We start from the raw sequence: 21,814 nt of genomic DNA, 5'->3' as shown, positions 1-21,814 counted from the left end.
AAAGTTAAATGCTTTAATTTGCATGACAGACATTCCTACATTTTAGGCTCCTAGCAATGGATTGGCCCATCCATAATTAGGATTATTCATTATGCAGTGATCAATCTTGTACTAGATTCACAATAGAAACCTGGCATGTAACTCCTCCACATGAAGTCACAGGGTATAAATTGTACGCAACGGTGCAATTTTTGGAAGAGCAGTAAGGGCACATAGAAATTATACTGTAAGAGATGGAGTCTGGGCAGCGTGTTGCATGTCCCATTGCGGTCCCAGTGCTGGGCTGAAGTGAAAAATCTAGCAGAACGTTCTCTCCCTAACTGTTCCCACTGCTGGAGGGGGAGCTTGGCCCAGCTGGGAACTGCAAGTCTGTATATACTCCCAAGGGAAGGACCCAATGCAGACACTTGAATTTCTGGCTGGCCGGCTGCACCCTACATGTGCTAAGGGTTCAATCCTACAAACATTTGTTTATGTGAGCAGACCTTACACACATAAATTGTCACATTTATATCAATGGAACTAAGGAAAGATTATTTATGTGAGTAAAGATTTGCAGGAGAGGGCCTTATGTACATATTAAGGGCTACTGATACCAGTATGGTACTACTCAGTATGAGTAGGAGTAGCCAGATTGGGCCCTGTGACTTTAATCTATGTTGTGTTTAAAATAGTTAAATAAAATCTTTTAAACAAATGCATTTTGCATTGTTTTCCTCATCTTCATTTTCCTGCTCACACAAAACTTTAGGATAAGATTTTCAAAACGGACACACCTACAGTTAGGCCTTTGGTTGCTCTCACTATGCTGGCATTGTCGAAGCAGGATCTCTCCCCTAGTGTAGACACACTTATAAAAGTGCATCTACTGGCGTAGCCAATACTGGTTCAGTAACTGCACTAGGACTTTTACCAGCATATGTATGGTACAATGTGTTGGTAAAAAACCCACATCCCTTACTGACATAATTATGCTGGTAAAACTTAAGTGTAAACCAGGTCTTAGGATCCTACATCTATATTTAGGCACCTATATTTGTGGCTTCATTTTCAAAAGTTCTGAGCACCCAGCCACTCCCATTGATTTAGACAGTATCTATAAAATTAGCTCTTTACTGGTATAGAAATACAGCTGTACTATACTGGCATAGTGCGCCAAGTATGGATGCAGCTATATCAGCAAAGCTATGCTCTGTACCGTTAAAGTAAAACCACCCCTGCAACAAACACAACAGGGCTATACCACTAAAAGAGCAGCTTTGTCTGTATAGCTGCGTCTACACTAGGGACTTCTGCCAGCAGAGGGATCACACACCTTTTCCCATCCCTGACCAGCAGGGCTATGCTAGCATATGTCCGCAGTGCAGACATAGCCTTCAATAAGAACAGGATTAGGCTCATATTGTGCAGGGCATATTTCACACAAAGCACTGCAAAAAACACGCATATTCCCCACACCTCTCTGAACCACCACCAGCATACTGGTGCACATCAGGGAGTCTCCTCTGTGAACTTTCTGAAAGTTGAATAGTCCCAAAAATAAATCTTGACTCTCTGAAATGAAACAGTCTCTCCCTCTGTCTTTAATATTGATGTGGAAACCTTCATTAAATTTGAAGTCTTTTCTATGGGCCACATCCTGCCTGGTCCTTACGTGGATTTGCAGTGTGTGGGGCATTGCAAGGACCAGGCAGAATTGTACTACTGGTGCTTAGTGGAGAGCAGCGACTACTCCCTCCCTATACCACCAGGGGTGCAGTGTCCCAAAGGGGAGAGATTCCTGCGTGCCCACATACCAGCAAACAGAGTACGTCAGTGGCATGTAGGGTAGTAAGCGGCACCATGGCCCAAAGGAACCTGGGGAGATATCCTGACTGTGAGTTGTTCCTACAGGCATAGCAGAAGCCCTCTGAGCCTTGAGTGCTTGTGATGTCATTAAGACGGACTTCTACAATTTCTGCCACTTGGTCTTAGCTGCGTTCTGCAAATACGTTCCACTAAAATCCTGACAAAGCTATTTCTTATTTATTCCAAACTTTAGGTCAATTCCCCCGAAGGTCCAACTGCACCCCTGCTGTGACTCCACTCACTCCAACAATGACTTGGGCCCACTTGTTTAGAGAAATTTTTGCAACTTTCTAATTTAAAAAAACATCTTGGCAATAAACCTTTCCTTAAATTCTTAGAGTTCTGTCCTCTGCTGGCGAGTATTGGGGTAGCTCCACTGACTTCAAAGTGCTCCAGCATACACCAGCTGAAGGTCTGATCCAGTCATTCTTTGTCACCTGTATTATGGCAGACTGTAACTGCAAGCCTGCTTAGTGGTGTTCATTGTATGGGACAGACTGTGCACCTGGATGAGGGCTGGGGAATTGGGACACACAGCCTTCTCCTCTTGTCCACCTGCCCACGGTCTAACTGGGGAGCACAGGCACTACTAGCCACAGTGCCAGCCTCCATAAAATTGGTGGAATGAGGAGAAGGACACAGCCCTGACTCTTCACTCTGGTCAACAGAGTTGGCCCAGTATGAACAGGAGTCCATGCTGCACCTTTCAAAGGAAGGGGCTGCTCCTGCTCCATTGTGCATTCCCTAATGCCCCAGGAGGAATTCTGGCTGAATCAGCACGTCACATCAAAAATTAGCATTACAGTTTGGCTATGGGTGACGTATGCAACAAAATGCAACCTAAGCATAATTTCTTTTGGATGTCAATATGCAGACACACATACAGTCAGAGACAAGGCAGAACAGGAGACAGAAAACAACCGTGGCCTATAAGCCAAGATACACATTTAGATCAGGACTCTTATTTGGATTCACAACTCCATTTTAAAGTTTTATTCAGTTGTCATCCTAGGTCAAGGCATGATCCTAATAAAGGGAACTATAAACCTTTTAGGAAGTAGCACCAGACCCAAAGGGTTAAATTCATCACCAGGAACGCATACTGCCAATAGCAGGGGGTCTATGCAACATGATCTGCTACTGCTAAGAACTGATCCAATATAGGATCATATAAAGCTCTCTTATTAAGCTTAAGAAAAAAGCACACTAAAACATGATGCAAATTACTTTAAAACTGGTGTTATCTGTATCTCTGGATATCAGTATATCTTATTCTTGCCTTTTAGTTGAAAAAAATATCTGGGGTTTGAGTTCTTTACTATTTAGTAACTAAAAATCATTGCAGATAAGCCAGAATCATGCCAGAATTTAGCTGTATAAAACAACTAAGAAGTTAAATATGGAAAAAATGGCATCTATTAGCAAAGGTGTCCTGCTTCCTATACACTGACTGCACATAAATAAAATATAAAATCACGTTAATTCACTAAAACTAAGTAGTTTGAACTCACCAAGTATTTTCAGAATAATGATATTCAAAGTACAAAATTATCATTCCTAAGTGAGCCAAGTGCTGGTTAAAGCAGTCTGGCTAGTGATTTTTAAGTATAATAATGAGCCGGTAGAAGGTTTCTCTTTTAAATGTGTGTGAATGCATGTGTATGTGTGTACACAAATGACACACAGACGCCACACTGTTATAGAGTCAGGAATGGTTCTGTTTGGGAATCCAGGGTGTACATGGGACAATGGGGACTCTGCCCATTGGAGATATGCAGTGTTCAATTTGTGTGCTGGAGCCAGAGTATATTTCCTAATTTCAAATTTTTTTGGATAAACCCATAACAAACAAACAAAAGATGAACTGTGGGAAACTACAGAGTGTTAAGTCTGACCAGTTACAGGTGCCATCAACCTGAATGTGACCAAATCAGGGCCAGATTTTGCAAATGGATATACACAAGCAGACCTCTCTGCCCTGGTAGAGCCCCACTGACTACAACTGCATGATTGGGGCCATAATTAGTATAATTCACATGGGTCATTTCTTTTAAGTATAAAATCATTTGAATCGAATACATTCTTTTCAAATTTTATTTCTTACCTTCGCTGCACTTCCATTTCATCCGGAGAGGGCCCATTCTGAACCTGGCGCTGGATATTTGGACCTATGTAAAATACAACCAATTATAATTAGCAAAGCAAATGCGGTGACAACATTGCTACCATTTCTGAAACACAGTGCTGTTCACAGACTCCTTGCGCACACGTAATAAGAGAGATCAGCGCAAAGATTCAAGGAGCAGGTTTTCTACCCTTTATTAATTTTAACATACACTGAGTCAGATACTGAGCTGGTGTAGTAAATCGCTTCCGTTTCATTGAGAGAAACTGGCCCAATATCAGCATGTCGGAACAGATCTATCAAGTAACTCATAGGCATTGGTGATAACTTTAGACAATATCAAGTAATTGTGTTAGAGTGAAGATCTGCAGACCTGCAACATTTGAAAGGATGATGTGGTACAACTGTTAACCAAGCTGCACAGTTTAAGTTTCTACAGAGTTTAAACCAGGCCTGGCTGGATAGGCTCTTTTCAACCTATCCTTTGCTGCAGACACTGTGCAAGTTCTCTGTGTGGAACTTCCATTCATATCCAATATGCAGAATGAGTACAGAATGGTGATAGGTATCAAAGGACAAGAGATCACAGCATGGATCAGAGAGAGCTCTTTGCCCTAAGAGGGTTGCTCAACTTCACTTCACTGTTCTCTCATCCACACCATTCATAAAGGCAGCCTCAACAGCACTTATTGATTTATAGCACTCAGAGGACAAATGTAGGAGGTCATGTAAACAGTAGTGTACATTTCATATTGGTAACTCTGCATAGGTCAGTGTGAGGGAATGTAAGCTGGTGCCTCTGAAGTACCAAGCCGGCAGAAGGGCAGTGTTAAAGCAAGAAAAAGCAACAACCAGGAGGATAGGAGGACTTGTGGCACCTTAGAGACTAACCAATTTATTTGAGCATGAGCTTTCGTGAGCTACAGCTCACTTCATCAGATGCATACCGTGGAAACTGCAGCAGACTTTATATATACACAGAGAATATGAAACAATACCTCCTCCCACCCCACTGTCCTGCTGGTAATAGCTTATCTAAAGTGAGTATCAGGTTAGGCCATTTCCAGCACAAATCCAGGTTTTCTCACCCTCCACCCCTCCACACAAATTCACTCTCCTGCTGGTGATAGCCCATCCAAAGTGACAACTCTTTACACAATGTGCATGATAATGAAGTTAGGCCATTTCCTGCACAAATCCAGGTTCTCTCACTCCCTCACCCCCCTCCAAAAACCCACCCCCATACACACACAGACTCACTCTCCTGCTGGTAACAGCTCATCCAAACTGACCACTCTCCAAGTTTAAAACCAAGTTAAACCAGAACATCTGGGGGGAGGGGGGGTAGGAAAAAACAAGAGGAAATAGGCTACCTTGCATAATGACTTAGCCACTCCCAGTCTCTATTTAAGCCTAAATTAATAGTATCCAATTTGCAAATGAATTCCAATTCAGCAGTTTCTCGCTGGAGTCTGGATTTGAAGTTTCTTTGTTTTAAGATAGCAGGAGAGTGAATTTGTGTGGGGGGTGGAGGGTGAGAAAACCTGGATTTGTGCTGGAAATGGCCTAACCTGATACTCACTTTAGATAAGCTATTACCAGCAGGACAGTGGGGTGGGAGGAGGTATTGTTTCATATTCTCTGTGTATATATAAAGTCTGCTGCAGTTTCCACGGTATGCATCTGATGAAGTGAGCTGTAGCTCACGAAAGCTCATGCTCAAATAAATTGGTTAGTCTCTAAGGTGCCACAAGTCCTCCTTTTCTTTTTGCGAATACAGACTAACACGGCTGTTACTCTGCAACCAGGAGGATGTGAGACTATGTAAGATAAAGCATGTCTGTTACAGGCTTTGTTTTTCCTTCTCCAATCCTGACTGTCCACCTTCCCAGAAGGAGTTACACCAAGTTAAATCCTCACTAACATATGCTGATTTACCAACATTTAACTTATGTCCCAATTTAGGTCACATCTCTGCATTTGGTCCTAGCAGTTTAATCTGCTTCTCTTCTTGGACACCTTTATTAAGTTCACTAGTGTTTACATATTATTTTCTGAGAGGAATGAAAATAAATAACAAACATAGTTATTAATAATATATGCTCTATTAAATTCTATGTGTGAAATACTGGCCCCATTGAAATCAATGGGAGTTTTGCCATTGGAGTCAATGGGTGATACTTACAAAACTCTATTAAATGCTACAAGAAGTCTCCTTAGAGGGAACATTTTGAAATAACGTGGCCATAAAGTGTCCAGTGCACAGAATCATTATAGACTTTGGGCTTGTAAAATTTCAAATTTAAAGGTTCAGCCTTTTTTGAGTTATCCTCCAAGACAGTCAGAACAAAATGCTTACGATCAGAATATTTATAAATATATATATCTAATAGACTCCTCTCATAACTCAAAAATCGCTGAGATTTCTCTCAAATTCTCAATTTTTTTAAAAAAATGTCCCATTGGGCAGACAAAAAGCATTGAAAAGGTGAATATTTTTGAAAGTTATGAGTGCATGAAAAAAAGAGGGTATAATGGAAATTGATTCGCAAGCTTACCTACAGCAGTCTGTACTACTGACAGCAATAATATACTGTGGATGGCTGGGTGTCGATATCTGCATATTCCAGATAGAAACACACACCGAGCTTACATAATGTACATGATGGAGTGATGTGGCATAAGGGTTTTATAGGCCTGAGTTTTTAATGATCACTGACAGAAGGAAAAGCCAGGAGTGAGTTTAAACGGGGCATCAAAAGTTTTATTAGCACCCGTCTAGCTCACCCCACATAATCACGTATTTTTCTATGACACAGTAGATTCTACTGAAAAATTATTTTATAAGGGTTTAAAAACTGTTGGTACCATTTTTCTCTGTTTTTAAAGACTGGTTTCCTGAGTGTCATTAACGCCACTGTGCCCAAGGATTCAGAAGTTATGTCTACACAGCAAAGAAAAACCTGCGGCTGGCCTGTGCCAACTGACTCAGACTCGCGGGGCTCAGGCTGTGGAGCGGTTTCATTGCTGTGCAGACTTCTGGGCTCAGGCTAGAGCCCAAGGTCTTGGACCCTCCCACCTCACAGGGTCCTAGACAAATATAATTGAAATCAGAAAAATTAATAAACGTAAGTATAAGAATCAGATAAGTAAAGTGGTTTCCTGCATTGTTCATACTTACAACTTTATGGGGACCATTTGAAGTAACAAGGTCAGTGGAGATCCCTGGCATGACCATACTCTGGCTTTTGCCATTCTGTGTCATCCCTGGTGATTCACTTTGGACAGAAAAGTAAGTGGAGAACATCACAATAGGATGAACCCACCAGTAGTAATCAGGTGTTACATCTCTTAATTCATAAATTTACATATCAGTGACCACTTAACTAAGTCTCAGTCCCTCTGCATAAGTAGCTTTTCAGGTAACCATAATTAGGGGTTCGGTTTGTTGCCATAGGCTAGATGTATCAATGTATTTGCATCACCATCAACACCTTTCCCAATATTTCCAGTACGTCAATGCGGCTAACTGTGAGGGTACATGTTGCTCAAAACCCACCTACGATTTGGTTATTTTCCAGCTTAAACTATCTTGCAGTTAACATGTTTACAACAGGGCGCTTATTGCTAAATACTATAACCTTAGCTTAGTGGCTCTCAACCTTCCCAGACTATTATACCCCTTTCAGGAATCTGATTTCTCTTGTGGATCCCCAAGTTCCACCTTACTTAAAAACTACTTGCTTTCAAAATCAGACATAAAAATACTCAAGTGTCAGAGCACACTATTACTGAAAAATTGCTTACTTTCTCATTTTTACCATATAATTATAAAATAAATCAACCGGTATATAAATATTGTGCTTACATTTCAGTGTATGGTATATAGAGCAGTATAAACAAGTCATTGTCTGTATGAAATGTTAGTTTGAACTGAATTTGCTAGTGCTTTTTGTGTAGCCTGTTGTAAAACTATGCAAATATCTAAATGAGTTGACATACCCCTTGGAAAACCTCTGCGTTCCCCAGGGGTACGTGTACTCCTGCTTGAGAACCACTGTCCTAGGTCACTAATGCTAAGTCTTTATGCTTCTTAAGCTAACAAAATTGTAACTACTATAACTACTAGGCATCCCTGGGCCTCAGCTTATTGCCACGCCTACCTTAATATGAAGAAAGAAAAGGAGTACTTGTGGCACCTTAGAGACTCTAAGGTGCCACAAGTACTCCTTTTCTTTTTGCGAATACAGACTAACACGGCTGCTACTCTGAAACCTACCTTAATAGAATACTCATATTGTATGTTCCCCTACTTGTGTTTTAGCTATACTGGCATCACTTATAACTAATAAAAGCACTTTTATACATAATATCTCAATGAAGCTCGTCTTGTAACCTCTATAGGATCAGGTCAGGCTCACAGGTCAATAGCCCACACATACTTGTAGATGCAAAAAAGGTGGCCAGGTTTTAAAAATCTGTCCCTTTATCTCAAAAATCATACTATGTAGCTCCAGCTCTTAGAGTATGGAACAGACCGAACTGAATTCTGCCAACTCTATTTTAAATTTCTTTTTTGCTTAATTATATTAATATAACTTGATTTCATCTCCTTGATGAGGGCTCCATATACCTCTGTTCTGTACATTAACACATTAGCAGGGTCTCTTATTTAAGATCCTAGTTAAAGAATTTTAATTGGCATCTTGTTTTCTTTTATTTGTTAACAGCGTGTAATGTGCTTAAAGTGAAGATATTTTATTCCTCATTAAAAACACTTATTGGTTGAAACTGACAAACTCTCTATGACATCTTAAGAAATGGCCTTCTCCATACATGCAAAAGAAAAAGTCAGATGGGAAGGAGTTATTCAGGACTTAAACAACTGACATTCTCTCTCTCTCTTACACACCCCCCCCCTTCCATCAAGATGGAGTGGAATTTACATGTATATTCATTTAAAGGGCCAGATGGTCATTTCAGATGCTCAGTGTATACTGCCACGTAGCTCAAAAAGTTCCATTAGTTCTCTGTCAGATGTCTTGGGATATTGTGACAATTAGTGCTGTAAGTGTAAGATTAGAATGTATCTGCAAAACAGAGTTATGTTCTCAGATAGAAATCCCTGCACTGTATGAAAATCTTTGGACAGAAAAAGATCCTCCACTGCTTTAAATGTTTTCCAACATAAACTTTTACTCCTTTCGCTGCACAGGTTAGTTCTCTTCTGCACAAATGTTTGCGTTTGACCCAATATCCCCCTCAAGCTGCTTTCAATAAAATGCAGTGATTTTGCGGTTATTGAATTTTGTAAAAGAGTTACATTTTTGAGGTGGTAGTGTGGAACTGACTTGATAACTGGGATGCATAATATGTCACTGTCAGTGAAGGACAGCAATGAAGTCTCAGCATGTAATGACTCAATCCCCTGTGCTCCTCTGCATGGGTGGGTAGGTGAGAATAAAACCACATAAAACTCCATGGCAAGGCCGTGCACAGAGGAAACGTGGCTATGCAAAACTTCAGAAATTCCATGTATCCCACTGGCTGTGGGGCAAGAGGGGTATGCTTAGTAGTGAAAGATGAAATTGCACTGGGTGGCTTATTTGTCTCCTCTCTCCTACAAAACAAAAAGACTGCAGAATGATATTAACATTTGTGGAAAGATAATGCTGCTCGAACCAGCATTAACGCTTGCTGCATACCCTAGTCACAGAGTTCACCCTAGCCAGTGGCAGCATGGATTCTTACTGCCAAATCTGGAAAGTGGGGGTAGGCAGTGGTCTGGACATGAGAGTTGGGGAAAAGTCCCTCAGAGGATAACTTGGGATAACTGGGAATATTGAGCCTCTGAGGCTTTTGCTGCCCCTGCATCCCCACCTAGACCATGGAGGGGAACATACATTGTTCCCCTTCACTTCCCCCACCGCCTTCCTTAACAGGATTATATACGAGCATCACCAAATAATTCCTTAGACATTCCAGCTCTGATCTCCGTATATAGGCAGAAATGACTCTTTTCTAGGGAAATGAGAAATCTTCACTGCAAAACTGACAAAAATGCATCCAATTTTGTTCAAAACCCAACATTTAGGTCAGGTTTTCCAATAAATTTACAAACCTGGGCTAAGCTTCTGGTAAACCTGGCAGGATTATCAAGGGAAACTGTGGTTCTGGCTGAATTTTGCTTCAAGTCTGACTTCCCTGCAAACCCATGCAAACCCAAGTCTGATTAAAAGTTTGCAAGGGTCTTACAATCCACAATGGTGGAGTCTCACGCTGCTCAAGTCCTTCCTCATCCCTGGGCTTGTTTTAGTTTTCTAATGTGCTCTGCCAAAGCTCACACAAATATTGAATGCAGGGATTATTTTCATAACAGCCTGATTTCATATATGCATGTGCTGCGGGAGACAGATCACAGACAATAGCTTAAATTGAAATTTTTTTTAATTAAATGGAGCTATCTGCATTTAACTGCTCACATTTTCATGTGCTTTCTAAATATGAGCAGACATGTGCAATCAATGCAGCTGGTAATGACATCCCCATATAAACATCCCTCTCAAGTTGCAACATGATTTACCTCCTACCCTGACAGCTTTTGGGAACACCCCGCCCCGGCCAGTGTGACTGAATACAATGATCAGGGGATACCCTTCTGTTCCTGCACTGTTTCAGTTTCATGGCTGCTGCAATCTACATTTTTATCAATTAATTCAGGAGATGTATTGCTGGTGTCTGATGTTTCCATGCCTCTTTGCTTTGTAATAATTTATTGCATTTTATATGAACATCTTGTGACTGAGCTCTAGGCCTATTTTTGAGTATACAGACACTGGAAAATTTTCATATTAGTTTTGTTCCCTTTTTTGTTTGATGACAATTATCCATAATGCTTCCCGACCCAGAAAACATTTGCTGTTTTCACATCAGTTCCTGACAGTGGCTGGTTTCTTCCTCATCAGCCTTGGCCCTATGTGACATTGATAGTCCCAGCAGCACTGCCTTTGGCCTAGTTATAATCTAACTGAATGCAACTTCCTGGTGCTGACGCTGCTCCATCACCTTTTGTACAGCTTTCGCCTTTCCCCTGACTGAACTAACAGGGCTTGAAAGGGAACTCTCTGCAGTATGATACTGTTACCAAGCTTATTCTGATTGTGGGTCTTATTGTGTATATTTGCCAATTTCTATTGAACTTTTGCTGAACTTTGTCAATAAAACCTGGCTATTTCATTACCATTGCACTTTGCCATTGTAGGGGGAAAGATATTATTATTGTTTTGACTCAGAAAATTAGTCAGTAAATGAGATCAAAGCTAGATATCTGTTACTGAGAGAAATTATGTGCTACTGCTTGCATTGACTCTGAATGGAAAGCCTTTGCAGGAAGGAGCCCTCTTATTGTTTTATGTGGGAACAACCCACAATTTCAAGCAGTGTTTTTCCTAACACAGTTTTTGTATTCTGCTCTTTTGTGTGTGTTTACTGATGCAAGCACTACCTGATCCTGGACATACTTAAGAAAATAGCAAACCACAATCATTTTTCTGAACATCCATGAACCTGGGTTCAGAGAAACAGGAACTCTCATCTACGCCACACATAGTTTTTCCTAGAGCTGGTCAGGAAACAGATTTTCTGTCCTCAAAGAATTTCAAGATTTTGGAATTTTGTTTGGTCTCAAATCAGGATAAAAAGGCAAAATTTTGATTATTTTTTGCAAAACAAAATTTAAAAAAAGAAAAAGGTCAATTTAAATGTTTTGTTTCAATAAATTCATTGTTTCATTTCTATTTTGATTTTTAATTTTTTAATATAAAATAAATGTCAAAACAAAAAGTCATTTCCAAATGAAATAAAATCAAACCTTTTCATTCCGAAAATGGCATGTTTTAACATTTTCAGAAATGCTCCCCCCCATCTTTTTTTCCTGAACAAAATTTCATTCAAATCGATACAATTTCACAATTTTTTTTGGCTTTGTCAAAACAGCACTTCCCAATGGAAAACTGCTCCAATGAGAATTTCCCCAACTGCTCGAGTTTTGACACTGATTTTTGCAAGTCAGCACAGCAGCTTCACAGTGGGGCCTCCACACCAATACCGACTATGCAGTGGGTGGATCACTGTGCCAGCAAAACACAGGCTAGCGTGCTGAGCATGGTCATGGTGGTGGGCTAATGACAGGGTCATTGGATCCACATTTATATGAATATAGTGGCCCTAGTTCACCAAACAAGTGGCACTGGAGGACTGAAGCCAATGGGCTCAAGAAGCAGCTGAAGAGGTGCTATGCTGCAGAACCATGTCCAGGACCTGGGTTGGGGACTGGATTTTGTCTCCCCAACCACAGCCTCTTCACTTCACCTGAGAAACTGAGAGGAATTACTTCCTATCTAGGCTCTAAATTAGTCCCTTCATTGTGATATTGGAACACCTCATATACAGCACCTTAGCCAAGGCTAGTTGAGACTGGGGCATTGATGAGAGCAAGCTGGCTGAGGTTCAACCCAGACAAGACTGAGGTAATGATGGTGAGCTGGCGGAAGCAGCTGGAGGAGATGGCAGAGGTAAGATCAGTCCCTTTGCCTGAGAGAGTATGTCCACCCTTAGTTACTTGGGTTCACAACATGGGTGATTTTAGACCCCAGCTGCTGTTTGATGAGCATACTACAGCAGTGACCTAGTCAAATTTTTACAATGTGCCTCTGTCCAAGAGGTTGGAACCTCTTCTTTCAGATGTGGACTTTGCCATTATTACCCATGCATGTGTGATGTCCAGATTAGATTATTGCAATGTACTCTGCATGGGACTACTCCTTAAAACCATTTGGAGACTGAAGCTGGTACAGAATACAACAGCTCACTTATTGAGCACTGCATCTTGAGCGAGCACCTGACATCAGTGCTCTGGGATCAGCATTGGCTTCCCATCAGTCTCTGGGTGGAGGTTAAAGTGTTGGTTATGACCTATTAAGCGGCCTAGGGACGGCTTACCTGGGGGACAGCCTGGAGACAGCCTCTCTCCCTGTGCCATACTGCAGTAGCTGAGGTAAGCAAGGGTGCTGACCTGGATCCCCCTCATTATTAAAGAAAAGGGGTGGCTGGCAAGGCATTCTCTCTGAGGACTCTAGACCCTGTTCCCCACTAGACTGTGGGAAACAGCCCACATTTGGCGACCTTCCAGACATGCTGCAAAAATACACCTGTTAGATGGGTTTTTTGGAGACTGCTCTCCAGAATGATGAAAGGAAGCTTTTTCATAGGCGGCTAGCTGGCAGAGTTCCATTCTGAATTATATTAATGCTGCTGTTTTGTTGTAATATTAATAATGTCACAGGCTTTGTCTAGGTGTCTTCTTTTTATTATGTAAATCAAAGTTATACTTAGACATTAGACAGACAACCTAGATACATTAAAACAAATACTGCATTGATGCTGTGCTTCTCTAATTGCTTTTAAATAATGTCGCAGGGTGGAACTTGATTTTATAGAGCACTTTTCATATTGAATAAATACTATAATGTCATCAGCTACACATCTGTGGCACTTTTCCTCTCAGGATGACAAAGCACTTTACAAGTGTAAATTTAGCATCAGCAATCCTGAGAGGTAGAAAAAGTTAAATGATGTACTCAACGTTATACTAAGGCCTATCTACTCAAGAAAGTTTGCCCCAGATTAATGACAGGTGTGATTTTAAACTAATTTAGTTAAACCAGTACAAAAGGTTGTGTGGATACTCTTATTTTGGTTTAAACCAGACTTACTAGAGTTTAGCTTAAGCCAATTAGAAATCAGTTTAAGCTAACCCAAAGCAAGCCCATTTTAAACTGAAATAAGAGTGCCCATAAAGGTGTTTGCATTAATTTAACAACCATCTTAAAATCTGATTTAAGTTAAACCTGTGCAATTTTCTCATGTAGACAATGCCTAAGACAGAGACAAAGCTGAGAATATAAAGCCTGCAGTCCTGGCTGGCAGTTCCCCACTCTAACCACAACACTGCATCCTTTGTAAGTGCAAATGTACACACAAATGTGTGTACAGTTTTATTAAAAAAACAGGTGCAAAAACAGGTGCAAGAAAGGATCCATTGTTTGAAAATATGGCTCCTAATGTGCTAAAAGCTCAAAGAGTATTGGATGCGAGAACAACTCTAGATTTCAAAAGAGGAATCCCACAATAAAGAAATAGTAGTGAACACACCAGCAAGTTATTGGCCTAGCGTCCTCAACTGCCAGGGTTATTAATTAGTGAATTTTAAATCTGTTGTGATAGATACACACACAGTGAGGTAGGTATTAAAATAATCATCAGTCATTGTCCTGGCACAGGACTTTCTAGTCCTATATAATAGTGGTTTAATTAGTTAGGTAGAAGAGAAAACCATGAGGGAACATGTGAATTTTGTTTGCTCTGGACACAGTAAAGATGCTTCTGTGATAAAGTAGATCCTGAAACTAAGCAGATGTAGGTGCCCTGTGGTAAGAGAGACCATATTCATATTTAATATATTAGGGACACTGGTCAAGCCCACTTCATCCTAGCAGTATCTGCTCAGTCAATATCAGGTAGGGTTACCTCTCACGGAAGTGTCAAGCAGCCTGCAATACAGAAGAAGATTGTGCTCTCACCTAAACTGGTACAAGTCTAGAGTCAGTGCAACTGAAATCAAAATTTTCCCCATGGCAGAAGGCAAATTGTTTTGCTGGTTCTGCACCTTCTTCACGTGACACTTGTCGCCATTAACACCCCCCCCCCCCGAAGAACGAGCATGAAGCAACACAGGGTTCCCGTCCATTAACGCTGCAGAAGAACGTGACTAGATTTGTCAGTGTCTGTTACTGGGCGTGATAACCACTGTACAGACACAGCCCTTTATGAAACCGGCCAGGGCCTGATTCTGTGCTCGGACTGTGCAAAAGGGAGTAGATCCATTGAAGTAAATGGAGTTATACTGGCGGGTGGTAGCGGAATCAGGCCCCCGGGGTGCATAAGCCATGAAATAGTGAGGGATTGGTGAGACGAATGCAGAAAACACATTTAGCAGAGTTCATGGAAAGGCGCAACTGGAGCATCCCAGGAGTATTGTTTTGCTGTGTTAAAGCCCTGAGCCAGAAACAAATAATTCAGCAACTGTTCAATTATGTCCTAATGAAATACAGGCTAATACAGGCTTGCCACCTGTTACCGGAACACTGAGCAGCAGAACAATGGTTAGCAGCTCCTTCCCGCTATGAAGGGAGGCTGAAACTTTGCTACATTTACAGAAATGCCCTTGTTTCCATAGACGGCTTTATGGAACATAAGCACCTCAATCAGTTAAATGTTAAGTTACATTTATGGCAGGACCATCAAAAGGTTCCTAAGAGAAGTTTATTAAATCATAGATTGTGAGTGTTTAGCCTATGGAAGACCTTCTCCTTTAAAAAAAACAAAGTCACTCTGCTCTGGTTAATTAATTCTGGGGCTAGGGCTCCTTCGGATCTGGCTTCATGTACGTATCAACAGAAGAAGGCGGTGGCACAAGAAGCCAGTAATGCCAACATAATGGGTTCAGAAATCATAAGTCAGGCCCCACAATCACGAGGCTTAAAACTCATGATATTTTAAAGAAAGAATATTTTGGTTGTTTGTATTTCTCTTCTCACTTTTGAACCTTTAGGGTTCATGTTTTCAAGCTGTTTTCCTGCAATGAGGAGTGCTAGAAACGTTTTTTTTAAAACAAAAGTTGTTTCCCTTGTACTTGCTTTAAGAAAAACAGTAAATATCGCAAAACATGCAATAAAATCAGAGCAGGCGACACTTGGAGACTTCCCTTTCTTTCCCTTCCTCTATATGGAGGACTGGCCCAATCAAGGAGCCCAAGAAAGTCTACTGCAGGGGTTATCAGGATACATTTTTTGGTGGCCTCAGAGTGCTGCAATACTAATAATTAATAACAAGAGTGCAGTGAAAAAGGTACAGTTAACTTTCATTTGTGGAAAAAACATTGGACAATTCTTGACCAGACTTTCATCATAATTCTGCATTAGGATCAGCGAGCACAGACACCTGCCCAGAGTCCTACTGAACCCAATGGGACCATACTGACAGGTGCAGGGATCTGAAGGACTAGTGCAGAAACATGGCCTTATATTGGTATGTATCCAGAGATTACATATGGATTTTCATGTGTGAAGTTGAGAGTGCCTTATAAGTGCAACTTGAGCAAATTAGTACTCCAAGATAAAAAACAAACAGGCCACCCTTTATAAAAAATATTAGGAAAAAAGAATGCAGATTTAGGACCTGACCCAGCTCACACTGAAGTCAAAGGCAAAACTTCCATTTGCTTCAAGGGGTGCAAGAACTTCCCCCCTCAACCTACATACATTCCTTAAATGGTTTGAATTTCTACAGCCTAAGGGCCTAATCCCTCAACTCCAGAGAAGTCAAGAGGAGTGGAGTGTGCGAGGCAGCTTCCAGGAGAAGCTCAGCACTTTGTAGGAGAAGGACATAAAGGATATGTCTCCACTGTGACCCTCCTCGCTTGCAGGGTCTCAGAGCCCGGGGCTCCCACCCGAGCCCCAACATCTACACTGCAATTTTATAGCCCTGCAGCTTGTCTGAGTCTGTTGACCCCTCTTTTATTACAGCGTAGACATTCCCATAATAGTTAAAGCTGGTATAAGACACTGTTCTTGAACATACTTTGGTACTGTTAAAACGATACTCTAATTCCATTGGTACATGAGCAATAGGATATTTTAATGCAGTAAATAAAAGGAAAGAAAGAAAGAAAGAAAAACAAATCAATGTGCTGCTAAGAATAATTATTATACACTGTACACTAATGATTTCTCCTGGTTTAACAGCCCTTGCCGACGTAAGGGTCCAGCTGGTTGGATCATTTCCATCAAATATTGTTAACAACTCAGCATTTTAGTACCAATCTACTGAAATTAACAAAAGACAAGAAACCAGTCAAATACAATTTAAAGCATATAAACTATTTGCCACAAGAATCTGATGGAAGTGCAGAATGTTTCCATTTTAAAATGTGCTCACGTCAAACCTATACAATTTGAAGAAATACCGCTCCCGCCTCCAGCAGCAGTTCACATCACAAAGAGGCATGCAAGGCAAAGTACAGCAGATGAAAAACATTCCATCACCTACACGACATTCTGCAAAGGATGATGCAGTCACAGTGGCAGAGGCAGAAGCAATGACAAATCCATTCCCTGCTGACCATAGTATGGCAGCGCCTGCTTTAGAACAATCCTCTATGCAACTTTCTCATGATCAGCACTTACCTACCGTCCCACTACAGGCCAGGTTACACCAAGTGTAATCAATACACCACTATGTCAGGGAAGTGGGCCTCTCCATTTAAATATTTATTCAGACTTTCTTCCTAACCTATCACACTGTTTGAACGCTGGACTTCATCATCTGACACACTATCTGGACAGTGAGACGAGACACTGCTGAAATAGTACTGCAAAAACCAGAAATAAACTGCAGGCACTGGACCACCCTGGTCTAAGCTTTACTGACTTATTCCTGTGCAATTAATTTTAATAAATTAAGAGCTTGTGAATGATGAGAGAAGCTAATACATACTGGTGAAAAGGACTCTGTACATATTGGATCAAATTTCCCTTGGTGTCACTCCACTGGCATCAGTGGGGTTACATAAGGGCCAAATTTGGACCACTAGGTAACAGCTGACATGCTGGATTTAGAATTAAATATGTATTGTTTAAAATCCCCATCTGCTCTCTCTTAGTTCTCGTTTTCATCATCCCATCATTCCTGTTCTTCTTCTGATCCTCCCCATCACCTCTTTCCTCCCTTCCCACTTTGTCTGCTACTTCTTCCCTATTCAAATGAGCCAGATCCCACAGAAAGGACTCCTCTAGACGTTAATGGGTCATTTGTACGAGGAGGCTCTGCAGAATATTTACTCTCCGAGTATGGCTACATTGCACCTGGGAGTGAGCCTCACAGCCTGGGCAGGCAGACAGACTCGTGTTAATAGGGCTCTAGCTCATGCACTAAAAATAGCAGTGTGGACGTGGCTACACCAGCAGAGGCTTGGACTAGTCACTTGAGTTCGAATGCACCCGAGCCCCTGGGTCTGAGCTTGAGTCTCCACCAATGCTGCAATAGCCAAACTACTGTTTTTAGTAGTTGCAGTGCACACGTACCCCTTGGTCTTCTTTTCCCTATTATTCTTTCATCCAGCCTCTCCTTTTTCCTTTCCCCACCAGTCCCTTCTCTGTCTTTTATCCCTTCCTTCTACCTACTGTGATTTCACTTGGCCCAGTCCTTCATTTGTCACACACTGGGCCAGATCCAAAGCTAGTATAAACTGGTGTAGCTCCATTCACATCAATGGAACTGCTCTAATTTACACTAGTTAGTGATCTGGCCCCTTGAGTTTAACGGTTTTTTTGCATGTCATATCTAACTCTTGAGAGCTGCTGCACAGATACTGAAAAACTCTTAGTACAGTTAGAACATGTCAATCACCTGTTGGAGTCAATTTATTCCGCTAACTGGAAATATATCAAAAAGAACCACTCTCATCACTCCTGATACCTATTTAGTACTACTGACTGTGGGCTCAGTCTCTAAAGAAGCTCCATCCTTGGTATATGAAATATTCTCAAACCGATTGGGTGACATTTATAGACTTTTTATGATCAAACTGCATATTTTTTATTTTCCAATGTTTATTTCTATTAACTATTTATATCCCATTTTCAGTCAACAGTATTTATACTTCTGCATTGGGCACCCTTAAAAACTAGACAGTTACCACATGCTGTAGTTAAATTCAAAACAGCATGTGTGTTATTGCACAGTTACAGGGACATTTGCCTATTAGTCAATTTTTTCCACAAGCACCTCTGTGCTTGCTCCTATGCTGCCCCTTCTCCATGGAAGGAAATCCCTATAAAAACCAGCAGAGCCCTACATTATCCTTTTTCAGATCTCTCTGTAAAAATCACCCGTGCCATGATGCCTCCAAAACCTTTAAAGTTTAGGCAGCTGGTGTGCTGCAACAACAGCTTATTATATGAATCATAATTGCCTCAAGAGGCTCCTGTGCTCCATTGTGTTTGTTGTATCCACTTGTCTCTTGCTATATACTTAGGCTGTCCACTCTGCGGAGCAGGGAGTGTCATTGTTATCTGTTTGTCCAGTGCTTAGCACAATGGTGCCCAGATCCCTGAATGGGGCCTCCATGCAATACTGTAAAATAAATCATGATAATAATAATAATGATAGGAAAAAGCAAAAAATACTATGATAATGGTAGATATTGCAGTGCACTACATGCCCAGGGTTTTGCATAATTACACATTCGTCATATGAAACATTTTGCTGTAAAATAAATAAAATTATTCATATTAATATTAGTAAATACTTTTATAGTATATGTCGCGTTAGGACAGGCGCTTCCGAAGGTTTTTCCTAGAAGAAAAGAGCGTGTCATTCAAATCACTGCTTCACTATCCCACAGTTTGAGGCATTTCCAATGTCTTCATTTCCCTCCTGCATCATGCAATGAAGGGAAGCATCAGGCCAATGGCAAATATCAGCACCAATCTCTAACACACTGACCTATTCTGCTTTGCCGCTGGAACAAGCTGGCTCTCTCAATAGTAACAGCACAAAACAAAGGAAGGCAATTTACAAAAATAATGAGGAAATCTATAAAAAGCAGAAATCCACAACTATACTCCATCATGGATTCCAGACCAAAAAAAAAAAAAAAGCGCCACTTACTGCCTGTCTGTAGCTTAACTTGCCAAGAATGTCTGCTACACGCATGTTTCCTTTGCTGCTGAATTTATCTGTTACACCTTGCGGTTCTGTTTGCAAAGGGGTTAAATGCATCAACAGCTGAAAATACCTCTTCATAGCCAAGGCAGAGCTCAGAGAAATCCTGGACTGATCTGATGAGATTTAGCAAACTACCACATAGCCCTCCATATACCTATTATTGGCAGAAAATACCTTGGCAACAAAGTCCACTTTCCAACCCGTCATATGAGCCAGTTATAACACTCTTCTACACTCTGCCCCATCCCTGAAATCAGCAGTTTTATTAGTACATTCATGGGCAAAGACCAGGATGCTTGAAAGGGATAGCTCAGACAATCCAATAGAGGATTTGCTATGCCTTGCTGTATACTGGGCAGGAAAGCATGCCACTGGGTCATCCCCCGATGATGACACTTTTATACTGGGAAGGGGAGATGGTTGGCCTGATGATCCCTGAAGCAGGGGGAGCGGGCTACCCAGTCGCTCAGAGGCCTTGATGTCCATACATAATTATTACATGAGAATATGGACTTGTACTGCATTGGGTCACAAGAGCCAGATGGCTCCTTTCTAAAGTGAGAAAGCCCAAGAGAAAGATGAAAGGATCCCAGAAAGCAATGAGCAGGGAGACTCGGTGCTGGGAAAGAGTGAGTCTGTAACAATCAGTCCCCTTCCCTTTCTGTTTAGGATAAGTCAGTGTGTGGTTTGCTGGATCCTGCTCTTCTCTGTGTGCCAGTGTTGACTCGAGTTTGGAAAGAAATGCGGTTTTCAGGAGAGGCCAAGGTATGTTTCTACACCATTCAATCATTTAGATCTTAGAGGAATTATTGTTATTTGGTCCTTGTCTTCATGTAGGTTAGGGTCCAGATGTCCCTGGCAGGGTAGCAGATTCCTACAAGTAGTGCTAGATCAGACATTGTGCCTATGAATATGAAAAGGCTTCATGAAGCAGTTTTAATTCCCCAACTTTCGCTCCTTTACCAGAAGCAAAACTTGACCCTATTGTGAGTGCAAACAGACGCCAATTGGCTGGAAGGCAAATGTTTTCACAACTAGCTGGTCCTGTTCTCCCCCCTCACCCTGCAGGAAATCTATGTGCAAACTGAATTTTGACAAACTACTGGCAAATATATTGCAGAGAGTGACAAATCCCTTGTTATGCCCATTGTTTACTTAGCTTATCCTGCAGTAGGAGATGTGATGACAACACGGTTTTGAACTGAAGGATGCGGGACTTTTCTTTGAGGTTGGAAAACTTTAATTACAAAACCCTTAACAATGAAAACAAAGTAAGACTCCGATCCTGCAAGTGATAGTGTGTGGACAGACATGCCTGCATGAAGCCAGAAGGATGGGTGAAGTCAGTGGGCTTTGTTTGGTTGCAGTTGTCTGTCTGTGCATGGACCAGTTAAGCATGAAGGTCTGGAAAGCTGGAGATTTGATGAAAATGAGGTAATACATAACCATTATATATAAAATTAGAGCATTACCTTGTTTGTGCACTCTGTCTTTTTATTTTAATTTAAGGTTGGGTTTTTTTTTCTACTCCTATACCCAGCTCCCATCACATTATCAATCATAGACAAGCTACAAAAGGCAGTAAATGGATTAGATGAGTGGTTCTCAACCTTTCTTTTCTGAGGCCCCCCCCAACATGTTATAAAAACTCCATGGGTCACCTGTGCCACAAGAACTGGTTTTCTGCATATAAAAGCCAGGGCTGGTGTTAGGGGGGTAGCAAACAGGGCAATTGCCTGTGGCCCCACGCCACAGGGGCCCTTGCAAAGCTACATTGCTCAGGCTTTGGCTGCAGCCCTGGGGGCTTCAGCTTTCTGCCCTAGGCCCCAGCGAGTCTAATGTCGGCCCTGCTTGGTGGCCCCCCGAAACCTGCTTGTGGCCTCCCAGGGGGCCCTGGACCGCTGGTTGAGAACCACTACATTAGACATTTAAGAGCTTGGGGTCTTAGTGAAAGTGAAGTATAAATAGAAGCTGAATGAAGGTGAATGCTGGGAT

At 41.4% G+C, this 21,814-nt stretch overlaps 1 protein-coding gene across 3 annotated transcripts in view; it reads right to left on the bottom strand.

Annotated features, from left to right (window-relative positions):
• EVL (Enah/Vasp-like) overlaps nucleotides 1-21,814 on the bottom strand; it is a 208,719-nt gene that overhangs the window by 30,063 nt on the left and 156,842 nt on the right. For all 3 annotated transcript variants that reach the window (XM_077820483.1, XM_077820482.1, XM_077820484.1), the window contains exon 4: nucleotides 3,953-4,016. In XM_077820483.1, coding sequence (XP_077676609.1) covers nucleotides 3,953-4,016 — 64 coding nt within the window. The remainder of the gene's footprint in view (nucleotides 1-3,952; nucleotides 4,017-21,814) is intronic.

Source organism: Eretmochelys imbricata, chromosome 6 (genome assembly GCF_965152235.1).
Source record: "Eretmochelys imbricata isolate rEreImb1 chromosome 6, rEreImb1.hap1, whole genome shotgun sequence".
Classification (NCBI taxonomy): domain Eukaryota; kingdom Metazoa; phylum Chordata; order Testudines; family Cheloniidae; genus Eretmochelys; species Eretmochelys imbricata.
The sequence above is the reverse complement of the archived record's forward strand: the minus strand, read 5'-3'. Positions and strand labels throughout refer to the sequence as shown.